This window comes from Mus pahari, chromosome 6, assembly GCF_900095145.1.
Source record: "Mus pahari chromosome 6, PAHARI_EIJ_v1.1, whole genome shotgun sequence".
Classification (NCBI taxonomy): domain Eukaryota; kingdom Metazoa; phylum Chordata; class Mammalia; order Rodentia; family Muridae; genus Mus; species Mus pahari.
In genome coordinates this window covers 19,426,365-19,442,053 of record NC_034595.1, presented here as the reverse complement: position 1 = coordinate 19,442,053, position 15,689 = coordinate 19,426,365, and the positions used below count along the sequence as shown (strand labels likewise).

Below are 15,689 nucleotides of genomic sequence, written 5' to 3'. Positions count from 1 at the left end.
ACATATGATTTCAGCAGTGCCCTGTAGACTGCCATTGTATACCAACCATGTCTTTACCACTGTCCGGGGAAGTGGGAACCAGAACCACTACAGTACAGAGGATGAAGCTGTGGCTGCCAGGCTCCGAGAGTAGTCACAGAGCTGCTAATCTGGGAAGCAGGACCAAGCACAGCACCTCTTGCTTCTCAAGTCCAGGTTGTAACCATGTCCTAACACTTCCTTAAAATGTGATTTGTGACTTTTGTATGATTCATTGACGACTGGACTGAAGGAAAACTCATTTCATACTAGCCAAAGAATAGCAAACATTCATGATTCTAAGTTAAAAGCTTTTCTTCCATGCACTCACATACATAATGACTGTAGATTGTCATTTAATATCCCAATTGCCTGACTCCATCTATCGCTGAGTTAAGATGTGACCTTACTTGCTTTACTGAAATTAGACTAGGATCTATGCAGCTTTGCTAGCAAGACAAGGTAGTGTGAATGAGTTCTGCTTTGCAGTCCCAGCAATCCCACTCTTGCGCCAACAAGTCTTTTAAGAAGCTAGGCCAGGCTGAACAAATGGTTGCTTCACCAACACAGGCCTGGAATTTCTTGCCAGCATTTATACAAAAAATGCAGATCAACTTCCCACAAAAGGGAAGTCTTTGCCCTCTATAATAAAGGTCGTTTTCTTAATTGGGCATTTTTACATATACATTGGCATTATTATCTTTTAATTCTCATAACCTTCACCCATTGAGATGTAGACTGTCACTGCCTTTTACCAGAAAAAGAAACAGTAACTTAGCGGGGTCACAACTGGCTAATAACTTCAACAAAGTTACATACTCTGCAGAACAGAAGCAATTGAACTGAGCTGAGGCACATTTTGAAATGCAGGTTTTGTTTTGTTTTTCCTGTTAATGTCTTCTACTTTCCATGAACATACAATAAAATTATAGCAAATAATATGCAAAATGCAAAGACATTGGTGGGGAAGTCAACCACAAATTACACAATGTATGTTAGAGAGACATTAAGGTCATAGCTAAAGCCAATTAACTATTCTCTCCCACTTGCCCATTGTGCACTGAAACTAATGTTCTGAGATTATCTGCAGACCTACAGCTACTTATACATGAGAAGGCCCGACAAAATCCAGTGATCTTTCCACTTGAAAACACTGCTGGTCCCAGGACTGACAATGACAAAATAAGACCCTAGTCTGCAGTCAGTCTGAGAGAATATTTTGCTTAACTGCTTTCTATCGTACCACTGCCCTGCTTGTAAGATTCATCCAAGCTCTGTGTTTCATGACTGATTTGTTGTACAATCCCTTATGGGGCTGTACATCCTCATTTGTAAATCAACCTCCTGGCCAGATGTAGAGGAAGATCTGATTCTCATATCTTTCAACCCTTAAGAAGTCATCAATTGGGACTACGCAAACTGCGGGACTTCTTCAGCATTACTTGCCTTACAGCAGAAACACTGCAAAACTCAAGCCAAATTCACTGTGATGAACAGGAGTGGTGCTCTGTATTCCTGAAGAGTGAATTGTCCTCTTGCAATCATTCAGCCTGCATATGGCCCGAAGAGGACACAGTGGCAGAACAGGGGAGATCAAAGACTCCAGACAAGAAAAGACGCTAGAATAATTAGAAAAAAGTTAGAAGATTAATAGTCTCACTTTTCTCTTAAACATATGGCAGAGCACCTAACCTACAGTAGTAGATGCTTAACAAAGCCAAATGGAATGAAAATGAATCTCTCTCTTCCTGTATTCTCCAAGGATGACGTGGGAGCAGAGGTCAGACCAAGCAATTGACTGTAGCTTGCTTTTCTTATAAATCTTCCAAAGGGCTTGACTGGGAATCTCTTTTTATCCAATGTAGGGAGATACCCTAGGAAGCTTGAGAAACCAGGTAGAAAAGTGAATGATGAAGGGATGACGTATTTTAAATGAGGCACAATGCTACATATGCTGGCCTTGGTGAAGCTCAGACATATGGACAAATAACAAGGACATGAGAATTTATACAAAACAAGAAATATTAACTAGTCTGTAGAGAGGAGCAGGTAGATGAATTAGGGTTGGGGGAAGAGAGAGCTGAGGAAGGCTCCCATGGCCAAATATAAGCCTGGAAAGCATAAAAGTAGATAAAAAAAAAAAAAACAAAAAAAAAAGACAGTTTAACATGGATGGAAGACAAGAGCCCACACACAGCACCAGACACTCGGTTGCATCTAAAGCTGCATGGCTAGATGGCTGATATATGTCAAGTACTCTGGGAACTGGGTCAGGGGACTTCACACACATATTCTCTTACCTTTCTTATACACAGAGGCCATGGTTTTTTCTCTTTCCTTTGTTGAACAAAAATGTCTATAGTCTCCATGCTAATAAGATGGAACTGGAAGATTGGCATGTTGTAGCTTGATGACTTTCAGAAAGGGTTCTATAGGCTCCTAAAAGTCTGCAGTGGCAGCACAGGAGTTGTGGTAAGGACAGCTCCCTGCCCACCCCCTTATTTGTAACTAAAGCCACCGTTCTTCATTGATTTTACAGGACAGACTCACATGCAACACTTCATATGTCTAAGAGGGTTGCCGCCTTGAAAGGACAAAAACCCAATGGCTATGATTAAATGTCTCTTGGAGCCACTATCTGTTTATTTAAACAATGTGATAGAGAGCTGCAAAAGGTGTTTAACACGGCCTGAAATATCAAAGTGTGTGTGTGGTGTGTGTGTGTGTGTGGGGGGGGGGAATCAGCCAGTTTGCGCTAGCAGATGCCTGTTTGATTTGAAAGCCAAAGCAGGACTGTGTTGTAGAGATGGGGAGAATCAAAATGCCAAACAAGGGCAGCTGGAGGATTCCTGGCCCTCTTACCAATAGCACTGCATTCACTCTCCACTCCACACTGTGTGGTCAAGGTTTCCATCATTGTTAGTGCCTACAAAAGTCCCCCAACCACAGCAAAGGCAGATCTACTGCTGGGAACCACCACTGACGGTTCTAAGCATCCAAGCCATCTTGATGCACTTGTAATTGCATTAATTTCTTCTCAATTCTATAAACTTGGAATATCAGATGCAACTTCATAATCCAAATATGGAGCTTTCTCTAACTGAAAGCAAGAACTAGTTGACCAACAAGCTATTTCTTTACCCATCCTTTGACAGCTATAAAGACACTGCCACCAATAAATAATTTGGGGTTCATTAGTGTAGCAATCTTGTTTCTAGGAAAGCAAGAGCTTTGGCTTAGTCACTCCTGCGCCTAAGATCAGATATGTTGCTTAGCAGACATGGAGACCCACAGAACTTCATTCTACACTCTCACTTCTAGTCTGAAACACATAAGCATAGCCATCTTCATTTACATACTACAATGCCTACCATAAGCCTATGGTGGACACCCAATTTTGAACAGGGTGCTGGTGATGCTAGACTGATCCTGTTCACATGCGCATGGGAGTGAGGATCTGTTTATCTTTACATAATGGCACTTGGGACTGCATTTTAAACGAAGTAGAATGCTATGCTGTCAACAAAACACAGTATAGATAAGCAAAATGGCATCATACAAGCTACTACTCTCTCCCTTCCCAAATCCCATATGGAATTAAGACATGAACATCAGTGATGAAGAAAGTTATTAGTTTTATTAGTTTAATGCTTGGTAGAACAGAGATAAATCTCCAAGTCAAACAATATGCACTCGCTTGAAGAAAATACAGGGCTAGCTACCTAACGGTTTGTTCTTTAGTAATGAAAATGGATGTGTCAACCTCCCCACATTGTTGGTCGAAGCCCACTTTACACAGTTCTTCCAATAATTCTTAGCGTAGATCAGTGGAAGGAGTACAAAACGCTTTGAGCCCTAGAAAGTATCCCACGTTTGCTGGATATGTTAGCATCTGCTTATATGTTCCCGTCTGCCTTGACCAAGGCATAATTCTAACGTATAAACTCCTTTAAAAGGTAAGTGATTTCTGGACTGAAGTGTTCAACACTATCCAACTAGGGTCAGTCAAACCATCCTCTGGCACATCTGCAATGAGAAGACAATCTATGGTGGCAGAAATTCCCGTCAAGAGGTCCTGCTTTCAAAGGGACTATGTGTCACCTTTGGTGGCACTTAATGATACACTCTCACACTGGTAAAGGTGATCAAAAAGGAGACACCATGCTACAGAATATAATATCACTGAAGGGTCAAGCAGATTCCACTGGAGCATGCACACAGAATGCAGCCAGAGTTAAAGCCACAGACGAAGCACACTGTAACAGGAAGGAGACAGTAGACTAGGGACCTCAGAGTCCAAAGGGAAAGATCAATGACTATTCAATACCAATACAAATTTCAAACACAAGGGCAAAGGACTAAAGTGGTTCTCTCTACTAAAGCCTTGGAAGTCCCTAATTTCTAAGCAACTTCTGCTAAGAGCATCATCTATTCTATTTGGGATAAGGTACCTGTTAAAGCTCTAAGCTCTAAAGTTAGAAGGAGAAAAGGGGAGGGGGAGGGGGGAAGAGGGGCATAACAAACAAAATCACTGAAAACTAGAGCTTCTACGATTCTAGAGCAACCCTACTAGAATCAGGCCACAGGCCACATCTACTCTACGGCACCATCAACAAGGAAGGAAGGAAAGAAGGAAGGAAGGAAAGGGATGGAAATTCCACGGAGGGAAAGAAGAAAGTGGTATTTCTCATCTTTTAAGGGGTGGAATATCTTCTCAGATGGTAGCTGTAGATCTTGACGCAGTGATCCCAACAGTCCAAGACCAGCAGCTGCCCCTTGGGTGTGAGGGCGATGCCCACTGGACAGGTAAGGCCCTCTCGAATAAGGACGCTATAGCCACCACCCTTGGGAAAATGGAGAATTTCCTTGCGGCTGCTATCTGCCACAATGAGGTCGCCCCGAGCATCCACACACATGCCAGCGATGCAGCGGAAATCTTCATTCTCAGAGAAGAAGTGGCTGATCTGCCGGCCCATCTGACCGTCAGGGCCAACAGAGCCGATGGAGAAGCCGCCCTCCAGGTGGTGTTCATTCTGTCGGTTTTCCACATTGAGCCCCAAGCCTTGGGTGAAGTAGACTGTGCCTTCAGCATCACAGGTGACAAACTTGGGCCTCACAGCACTGCAGAGGCAGCTGTATTTGACCACTCCTACTCCTCGATCTACAGTGAAACACCAGAGCTTCCCGCCTTCCACGTCAGTCACCACAAACTGGCCGGACGGTAGGGCTGTGATGCCCCATGGTTTGCTCAGCTGGCTCCTGTGACAGGCCACACAGTGGCCATCCAAGGTATAGACTTTAAGGGAGTTGTCGTAGCTATCAGTGACACCAATCAGCCCATGGCAGTTCATGGCCACTGAAAGCGGAGTGAGATTGGGCAAGTCGGCTCCAAGGAAGCTCAGCACGAAGCTATCAATGCCGCTGGGGCTGCGGCGGATCTCCTTCAAAAAGCCTTTGCGGTTGAACACTTGGATGCGATAGTTGCCCCGGTCGGCAACCAGCACCTCACTCTGACTGGTCACGTAGAGACTGACTGGAAGATTGAACATGCCGGGAGTGCTGCCTTTCGCCCCCATCTTCTTGAGAAACAGACACTGCTGGATTCCGGAAGCTGCCTCAGAACTCCGCTGTTTCGCGGGGGAAGCCCTAGGGCTGGGAACTACTTCCTCAGGGCTCATGTCCATCTCTCGAAAGGTTACCGAGGCTGAGGCAGAAGATGCTGCTCCCTCCTCCCCTGCCCAGGAATCTTCCATGTTAACTGTCCGGGGCTTCTTAACGGCCTGGCCAATTTGCAGCGGACCAACATGCCCTACTTTAAGGAGCTCCACATCTTGCAGGGTAAGCTCCCGGGGTAAGCTGGCAGTGAGCTCTGGCTCCTCCTCATCCGCTGTCTCCTCCAGGAGGGCTACATCAGCTTGCTTGATCTTCGCTAGGAAGTAGTCACAGCGAGACACGGCCTGCACCTCAGCAATGTTGAGAAGGTAACTCTGCTCCTCTACAACCTGACTGTTGCACTTCTCGACCTCAGCCAAGGAGCCTGTGAAGAACTTCCGCGAGCGGGCTAGTTCTTCCTGGATGCGACGCTCCTCGTGGCCATACTCTTGAAGAACAGCCTTATACCTTGCCTGAAGATCCCTGGAGACGCCCTCCAAGGCTGCCTTCCTCCTCTGCAGCTCTCCAGTAAGTTCCCTTAGGCGAGTCAACTTCTCCCCGAAGTCTCTCCGCCGCTCCTCAGCTGCCTCCTTGACCGGAAGTGTGCAGTGGCCAGGGGGTTGGTGATCTGCCTCCCGGCAGGGTTCACACAACACCACACCACAGCTTCGGCAGAACTGCCGAGGCAGCCGCCGGCCACAGCCTCGGCACATGAGCAGCCCGACGGCCTCACTGAGCCCAGCTGTGTCAATGATCTTCAGCACCGTCAGGTTGTCGGTCAGCTGGGTCAGGCTGGTGATGCGAGTAATCTTGCTGCAAAAGGGACAGCGGACGCCATTGATGCTGCTGGCCAGGAGCTTCTCCAGACACTGGCGGCAGATGGTATGGCCACAGTGCAGCAGCTTGGGTCGCAGCTGCTCTTCAGTGAAGGACTCCATGCAGATGGGACATTCTAGCACTTCCCGGAGGGCATCCAGGTTCAGGTGAGAAGCCGCTGCAGCCGCAGCCATTGCTCTTCCAGCGAAGGTTCCTGCTAACACAGCTTAGAGCCAAACAGCTTAATATTCATGCCCCAGTGTCAGATTCCTGCTAAAGAGAAAAGACAAACCATTATTCATTTTTCTACTCCTACATGTTATTCCAGTCTAGAAAAACTTAGAGAATAGCTATAATCATCCATTTAATCATTTACTTATTTATAAACATTTTATTGCAGTCATTATGACGCAGGAAATAGTGTCTCCTCCACCACCACCCCTCCCCTTACACACACACACACACACACACACACACACACACACACACACACAATTAAAGCATTATGTTATGGAAGAATTCAGGGAAGAGCCTAAATTGCCTAAAGGTCAGTTTCCCTGTCAACTATAAAATAGAAATGGCAGCATCTATCTTATACCATTACTGGAAGGGTTAAACAATATGACATACAAGCAGGAAAGCAGAGAATAACCCTGCCGAGGTCTACACTGTGGGATGCAGTGGGGAGAGTAATGGAGCCTGACAACTGAGTAAGGCTGCTCCTAAATGGTGCTACTTATAAGAGAAGTCTTGCAAAGCTCAGAGGCAATGACACATACAGGAACTGTAAGCAAAGAACACTCTGTGAGTTTGGGGTCTGAGCCTTTTGATTCTATCACAGTTGATGGCCTCTGATGCTTCACTCAGAGAAAAAATTCTGATGACTGCCTTTACTTAATCTATAAACCATCAGATAAGGGGAGGGGGAGCGCACATTTTTCATTTGTTCATCTTCCAGCTAGCCACCCATAGTAGGCTAGGCATCAGAAGGAACCAAGACATTACATTGCGGCATACTCAGCCTGCTCTGCTTTAGCAAGGCGAGTATGTAAGTTAGGAATCAAGGCAGACCCATTCTGATAGATAGGAAAGTAGATTCATTTTTACTTAAATAAAAGTGGAATTTCAGAGAGGCTGGAGCACCCATTTCAGTCTGCAAGGACCCAGAAAGGAGACGGGAGAATGAAACACTAGGCAGAGGGCACAGCCTGAACAAAGCCGAGAAAGCAGACGGCAAGCACAGAGTTCTGTGAATTGGGACGAAGAACAGGGAACACTTGGTCTCTCTCTCTCTCTAAACTTCTGTATCTGTAAAACGGAGACAGCATATCCTTTCCTGGGTTTACAGAAGGACCAGGAAGGATCACATCTGTACCAGAAAAGGTCCTTAGTGAACTTTGGTTCCCTCTTAGCCTTATGTGAAAACTGTAGGAGAAGAGAGCAGGCGCTAGGAGATGCACAGAGATCTAATCATTTGAGGGTGGTTAGAGAGCTTGAGGACAAAGTGACTTTCATGTGCAAGTAACATGGGACATTCATTGTGAAGGGTATGCTAGGGCAAGCAAGCGCTTAGCAGCAAGGAACTGGTATGCTTAAGGATGAAAAGGACTGTGTGTGTATGAGTGTGTGTGTGAGTGTGTGTGAGTGTGTGTGTGTGTGTGTGTGTGTGTGTGTGTGTGTGTGTGTGTGTAGGGGAGAGGGTCAGGTTTACCTCCAGGACGTTCCTCTATAGGCAGGAAATTGCTCTGGTATCCTAGTACTACACAATGCTGTGCATGTTTATTCTCACTTAATCCTCATTGTGGAACCGTGGTAAGAATTTTACTGTCCCACTTTGGCAATGAGAGCATTGAAGTTTCGAAAAACAAGCTCAAGGTCTCAGCGGTCAAACATGGTACTTTCACTTATTTTTTACCCCAACATTACTTCAAAGGTTTTTTAAAAAAAATGTCTTTCAGTTATTTATTAACAAGTGCTCTAGACTCTGCTCTAGGATGCACTGCCTTTAAAATGTACTTTTAAAACGTACTTTTCTCCCTAAAGGAGGAACAATCATCATCTAGCTGAGTCAGCCAACAGAGTGGAGCGAATCGATTTTATTAGCTGGGTGACCCAGTCCAACACTGGCTTTGCAACCATTACAACTCAAATCCATGCCTTGACAAAACAACAAATTACTGGGCAGCGTGAACTTTAAATGGTCTCCTGTGGATATTACAACAGTGAATGCTCAATTCTCAAATGCTGTGGGCGTGGGGCAGCCCCACAGAAACACCAATAGAAGCTCTGACCCAGGATCTGCGAGAGCCACTCAATCCTAACCAATAGCTTTCTTCTGTCTCCTGTCATCTGTGAGAACAGACTGAGGGCAGCAGCATTTGGTATTTGGGTCCCAAGCATGTTACCTTACATTGTGCAGGGACATCTGTTCTTCCTGGAGCTGGCACTGCAGACCAGCTTGTTAAACAAGTCTGCCAATTTGTAAAAATACTAGCAAATTCTTTCCCCAGACTTCTTTCAATTCAAAGGCTTCCTGCCTGTGTAAGCTATCAGCTTTATGAAATGAATTGATTTTTGCCCACATCCAACGGCAAACTATTTCTCCAGTCTACAGTTTTACCAGGTTCTCCAAAAAGATGTCAAAAATCCATGCACTAAAGATTCTGGCTTTGGAGAAGTGTAGATCTGAAAACTGCCTGGACTTATTTCTGTTACCATCATCCCAGTACACAGCGTTCACTTAGCCTAAGACAGACCCACCAGTCAGGCAGACCCCACCTCTCCTCCAGACAGGCATGCCTGACCACTCCCATTAATACCAAGATTGAATCAAACAGAAGCTCAATTAGACTTCCACTTCCCTGGAAAGGCTGTTGCAGTGAAAGGAACTGCTTCACTATGCCAAGCCTACAGATGTGCTGCTGCTCATCTCCTGCCAGCTAGAACAATCAGTAACGAAGCAGAATGAAAAGTCAACACGCCATTTACAACCTTGGCTGCCTCTACATTCGCTTGAACACATTTCCCATTGTTCAGGCTGTACTCCCAAGTCTTGCCCTTCCATTCATTTTATGTAACCTCCGTTTACCTTGTCCCCCTCACCCACGTCACACAATGATTGACAGTGTACAGCCCACCCCGACACCAGCACAACTCTTTGACTCCAGATACTGTATCTCTTAAAGTTGTATGTGTTCTCACAGATAGCTCTAAGACAGCCTCATCTTCTGACACCACTGAGTTTTGCCAGTCTGTGAAATAGGTAGCAAGGGAGTTGAAAGGAAAAAGAGTAAGCAGGTAACACAAACCTTGAAGTGAGACAGAACAAGACAGCATTGTTGTGCCTCCACTTACAGAATGTGGGGCAAATGACAAATTACCTAATCTCTCCAGGCCTGGCAAGTTACTTAACTTTTCCATGCCTGGCAAGCTATTCAGAGATTCTAGGCCTCACAAATTCTTTAACTCCTCTTCACCTATTTTCTTAGTTAAGGAAAAAAAAAAAAGAAAAGAAAAAAAGAAAAGAAAAGAAAAGAAAAAGAAAGAAAGAAAAGAAAAGAATTACCATGAGAACTAAGGATAATGAATGTAGATACTTAAGCTAATAATTGGTAGGCAAGCAATGACTTTTTCATAGTTGATGACAATGACTATTTAATGTAATTCTGTTAGCAATCAAGAGCATTAAGAATCAGAACCAGTACGGTATTAGCAAACAATTCAGTTTACAATCCAAGTTTTGAAAGGAATGAATTGTCTTTTCCTGCACTGCAAAGGCACATAAAGATTACTAAAAGGACTAGTTAACTTGGGAGGGGCTTGGTTGAGAATGTGGTCACCCAGGCTAGGAAGCAATGAGCGAATGAACCCCTCACTTCCAATCAACACATCAACTGCTGGAGCCCCTTCTAGCAGAGACTAAGTATGGAAAGCTAGAGTGAGCTGTGACCTCAAGAGGAACACAGTTGAAGAAACCGAGACCAAGAGAGGGAAATCAGCTAATCCCACATCCTAAGGCGGAACTCGGGCAAAGAGGCACGGGTTGGAAGCTAACGGTGCTCCAAGTATTAAGAAAGTACATGCAGGACCCGGGCATTCTGGCTTTAGATTCTGGGGCTCTATCACTTACAGTGGAGGTTTGAAAGGTTTCCTAACATCTCAACTTAGCTATGAAATGGCCTTTCCAGGCGACGCTTTCTCACTGGCAGAGATTAGAAGAGACTGAGCTTAAAGCACTTTGGACAGCACCAAACTAGGCACAGAATTAACTGTGTAAAGAGCCTTTATTATTATTACCAGGAGCAGTGATTGCAATTGCTACTGCTTGCCATAGCCATTAGCCAGCCTGTGATAGGAAATGAACAGGTACCTGTCGTATGGCAGATACCTAAGGCAGCAGCCACACATTTAAATAATCTAAACTCAGGGCCCTCTGGAAGATGGTTATTTGATCTCAAGCTTCCCCACACCCCTCTTTGCTTCTTGGGGGATTAGGCCATAAGCAAACCTAGAGGACTTTAAGCAATTAAGGAAGCAGATCTTTACTAAGCTATTACCACTAGTGTAGTCCTGCCACGATGGGGATGGAGACAACTTTTAGAAAGAGATGTGAAAGAAAAAATCATCTAAAAACTTGACATGACATAATTCTACAACTAATATGCTCATGTGGTTTGCAGGTTTTTTATTTTGTTGAACCTTATCACTCCCTTTCAGGCCAGCACTCAAGCTGCATTTGCTCCTTATGCACTTTAACCCAATTCGAACCAAGTGTGAACCTGACTCAGTGCCACAAAGGCCATTCACTAACAGACTGACTATTCACCTAGTTCTGGCTGGGGAGACAAGTCTGTGAACTTCAGATTGAGGGCACTTATGGAGCCTGCTGATAGCTAAAACCATGTCTTCTAATGGCCACCCAGAGTTAACAAATGCCAGGCACCTTCTACACATCGCATGACTTCTCTTAGCTGTGTGAAGGAAGTGTTAGTCTACATCCTAAATAACAGTAAGAAAAAAGTAGCCTGTCCATGTTCTCCCACCGTGGTATGTAGTAGAGTTGGCCCTCAGATGCTCACCTGTGAGTTGGGCCACAAAAGGACTCACTCGAAACATGTACTTTTATAGAAGATGAGACTACTGATCCCAGAGAGTAGTGGCGCACGCCTTTCATCCCAGCACTTGGGAGGAAGAGGCAGGTGGATTTCTGAGTTCGAGGCCAGCCTGGTCTAAGAATCGGGTCCAGGGCAGCCAAGGCTACACAGAGAAACCCTGTCTCGAAAAAAACAACAAAAACAAAACAAAACAAAAGACTACTATTACCTGTAGGTAAGACTTGGCTAAGAGGTTGGTAAATTCATCCAGGAATGACTTTTAAAACATACAGTTCTATCAGAAAGGTACACGGGAAGCAATCTCCCAAAGGTAACGCCATCTGCATACAGGAGGGTGCACTTTTATGAGGCTTGCCAACATGTGACTTTTGATTTATATGCCCAAGTTAGCAATTGGCTCTGTAACCCAGGATATGTCATTTAAAATGTGGCTCTTCACTTTCTGCCTTATAGAATCAGGAGTAAAGTTTAGATTGTGGGCCTTCTGGAGAGAATGCACATTAATCAGCACTTAGCCAAGCTCGCTGTGTTTTCAGACAGAGGCTGGCAAGGGCTTGACCACCAAGCAAACAGTAAAACAGCCACTTCCACGGCCAACTCAACCTCCATCAGGTGTTCTCCTAAGTGATCTGTGTTGACATCATCGCAGCTAAGTGTTCTGCCCTCAGCTCCGGTCTAATTTTGTTCACTAAGCTGCCTTCTGTAGTAGTGTAGCTAGGTTTGGAGTTGCTAAAGACAATGCTACCCTTCTGTGCCAGAGACAAGATGCACAAAGGAGAGCCTTCAGAGCAGTCTCCTTCCGTGTAGCACTGCCCTTGAGCCTGAGCCCTCCTTATCTCAGCTTTGAAGCTCCAAGCTCCTTGCACTATCACCCCACGGGTTCTGGTCTAAGAGCAAAGCAAGAACAAAGTCCAGGGCTTCTCTTGATCAAGAAAAGTTACCCAGCTTCTGAATACGGGGCAAGCCTCCTTTTCCTTAGGAGAGGCTGCAAAGGGAAGACCAAGACGATTGCAGCAGGCCAGCAAGGGAAGAGAGACTATTCTGTGGTGGGGAGCTACATGGCAGGTATGTGGCGTTACACAAGTGACCTCCTAAGCCTTAGTTTCATGGGTAACAATGAACACTGAAAGTATATTTAGAAGGAGTGTCATGAGAAGAAAGCACACATAGATTTTCGAAAGTAGTAAATTCTGAGCACTTTTACCGGGCACCAGACAGTAAGCACCGATTTATTTCACTGAGTCCTCACAGCCATCCTATGACGTAGGTCCCTGAAGAGCTTGTGCACTGAGAGGTCAATGGACTCTTTAAAAGGTTACAAAGCAGAAAGAGAAAAAGCCAGGATCTGAATAGAGAATTCTTGACTCTGATGCCAGGTCCCATTTTGGCATGACTGCCATTTCTGGCTAAATGATAGTTTATTATAGGGGTTGTTCATTAGAAACCAGTACCCCCCACAACCCCTCAGCTATGACAACTGACAATGCCTCCATCTAGACACGGTCAAATGTTTCCTGGCAGAACAAAAGCACCCAGTCTGAGAACCCTGGCTTTAGGTAATGGTACAGGCTAAATAAATACTCGGTAGACATGTGGCTCCGCCTTGCTCCAACCTTGTTTTGTTTCTCACCCAGAACCATTGTCTCTGTGAGCTATAATGGACCTCCTATAAGATAATGTCAGGTTGAAGATCATTTTGGCTCACACCTTGGAAGGTTTGGGGGTACAGGGAAGGGATAGATAGTAGAAGCCCTTAGGTAGCTTACTGCTTCTTCCCCAAGGCCTACAATGTCGGGTCTGTGATGAGGAGGTTGGGGGGGAGGGGGGGTCAGAGTAGATTTAGTGAGAATACATGCCTGCCTCAGGATTAAAGGGCCTTTAGTTAGTAAGTGAGGAAGACTCTGCCCTTCAGAGAATGTCAACCTCTCCTTCAGGATTTCTGAAAACTAGTGTCTTTATTCCCAAACCCTCCATTCTCCTAAATTCCATTCATTTATACATAGTTTATTTATTTACTTTCAGGTCCCTGGGTCTCCAGAAGACCCTCTGGGTTCAGTTACGCAGAGACCAAAACCAAAACCAAAACAAACAAAAACCTCCTAAGAACCAACTCACAAATTTCATTTGATTTTGAATTCTACAATCTAGTTACAGCATTCACTCTCCACCATTCATTCTCCACAAACCTCATTCTCAACGCTAAATCCCAAATCTATTATTCAACCTTTTAGACTGTACGTTGCAACCTTGCAATTCACCAATAGCTCTTATGTGTCCCTCATCCCTCGGATACATCCTTTAATCTATTTTCAAATCCCCACATCTATCACCCCTGCAAGCCACCTCCAAACTTCAATCCTGTATCTCAGATTTCTGCCCTCCTTCAATCTGATCCCTCATCTGCATTCCCCATCTTGTACTGTGCCACCTCCAACCCCCCCCCACCTCCGCCCCCGTCCTGCCTCACGTGTTGCCTTCAAACCTTTGCTGCGATTTGCTAACTGGGTACTGATTCCCTGGGGAACTCACCCCTCAGTCTTTCCCAGATTCCGCTACAGAAATCCCTTTCTCATCAGCAATTAGGATCTTCCAAGACCTTGGCTGTTTTGATCTCAGATCTTGCTATCATTACACCGATCTCCTCAAAGCCCCTAAGATTCTGCCCGCCAACACCCAATCTCATCCAGGCCTGCCAAATTCCTTTATGCTTCTGATATTCTGCACCCATATACCACCAGGGACGTCAGATCCCCCGATCTCCCACATGCTGCACCCCGTCTCTCCGCATGGCCCCCACATTACCTCATACCTCCCGACATGCTGCAACTGCAAATTTCCTCAGCCCCTTTGCTCCCCTCCCCCAGCTGCATCTCATCTCCGCCGAATCGCTCCTGAGCCCGTCCCTTCCGAACCCGATCCTGCCACTCCGATCCAGTCCCCAAATCCTGCCATTCAATCTTGGATCCCCCGCGACCCACCACGGTCCCTGGTCGCAGACCCTCCTTCCCGCCCCCTACCTGACCGCCCGCGGCTCCGACGCGAGTCCACCGCTGCCAGCCCACCCGCCCGCTGCCTTCTGCGCATGCGCTAGCGCGTCCTTCTCATGGCAGTCGCCAATTCGTACTGTCGCCTGCCCGTCAACTTGCCCCGCCTCCCGAGGCATGCTGGGGCTTGTAGGTCTGCGGGCTCAGCGCCCGCGGCCCAGCTGAATAGATAGGGATGGCTCCGGAAACCTAGGCCATTGCAGCGTGTGATCCAGCTTTCTGCCCCGTTTCAGAGTCTAAACATGGTTAGTCAGTGCTAATCCCCCAGTAGTAGTTTCCAGAAAGTTCGGGCACCTTGCAGACAGACGCCTCTTTGAACTTTAAATAGGGAAGACAAGCACACTCCCTTCAAAGAGCAGCAGGTCCCCGGGCTAGGTGTTTCTGTCCGTGACACATCCCTAAGTGGAGTCACTGAACACACGCCCCTTAGGAAAGAGGTTTTCTTGGCCAAACAGCGCGGAGGCGGATAGCAGAGGGAGAAACAGGGAAAAGCCTGCCTTGAGCCTTGCCAGGTGGGAGGTGTTGTGGCCCACTGACTGGCCAGGACCTCCTTCCTGGTCCTGAAGGTAGTTTGGGGACAGGTTAATCTCCTGAACGCGATAAACACACAGTACTGGTTAGGAATAAGAAGGAATCTGAAATATGGTCTCATATTTGAAATTCCACCAAGCTGTGTACCCTCTGCACAAAGATAAGACCACAGAACAAAACCGGTAATACCTTCAAACACTTTCCGACAGACTACAGACTTTGAGATGAAGCTGAGACCTAGGGGTTAAATGCCAAAGTAACCGGTTTCTACCCGTCAGAACCTGGGTTTAATTTCCGAGAATTACAATTAACTTTATTTTTCTATTTCTTTATCTCAAAATAAAGTCAAGAGCTGTTTTGATGAGTTACTAATAACTCAGGTGGGAAAAGCAAATTTACCCCACCCCCACCCCACTTTCGCCCCGCCCCACACATCTTGCCCAAGGTTCAGTATAAACCTGGCATCACTTTTGCAGGAACTCTGAACCCGGCTATTCAGTCTCCAACTGGTCTC

General features: G+C 45.9%; 2 protein-coding genes across 6 annotated transcripts in view; one reads left to right on the top strand and one right to left on the bottom strand.

The window, feature by feature from the left end:
• Astn2 (astrotactin 2) overlaps nt 1-15,689 on the top strand; it is a 958,131-nt gene that overhangs the window by 714,293 nt on the left and 228,149 nt on the right. The gene's annotated exons all lie outside the window — the stretch shown is intronic.
• On the bottom strand, nt 3,630-14,701 carry Trim32 (tripartite motif containing 32). Of its 3 annotated transcripts, none has more exons than XM_021201338.2 (2): nt 14,618-14,701; nt 3,630-6,759 (listed from the first exon to the last, which is right to left on the bottom strand). In XM_021201338.2, the coding sequence occupies exon 2, from the start codon at nt 6,678-6,680 to the stop codon at nt 4,713-4,715; it is 1,968 nt and encodes a 655-aa protein (XP_021056997.1). In that variant the 5' UTR covers nt 6,681-6,759; nt 14,618-14,701; the 3' UTR covers nt 3,630-4,712. The 3 variants fall into 3 exon arrangements, with proteins under 3 accessions (XP_021056997.1, XP_021056996.1, XP_029395469.1); XM_021201337.2 differs by having other exon boundaries at nt 3,630-6,756; XM_029539609.1 differs by lacking the exon at nt 14,618-14,701 and adding an exon at nt 14,403-14,420.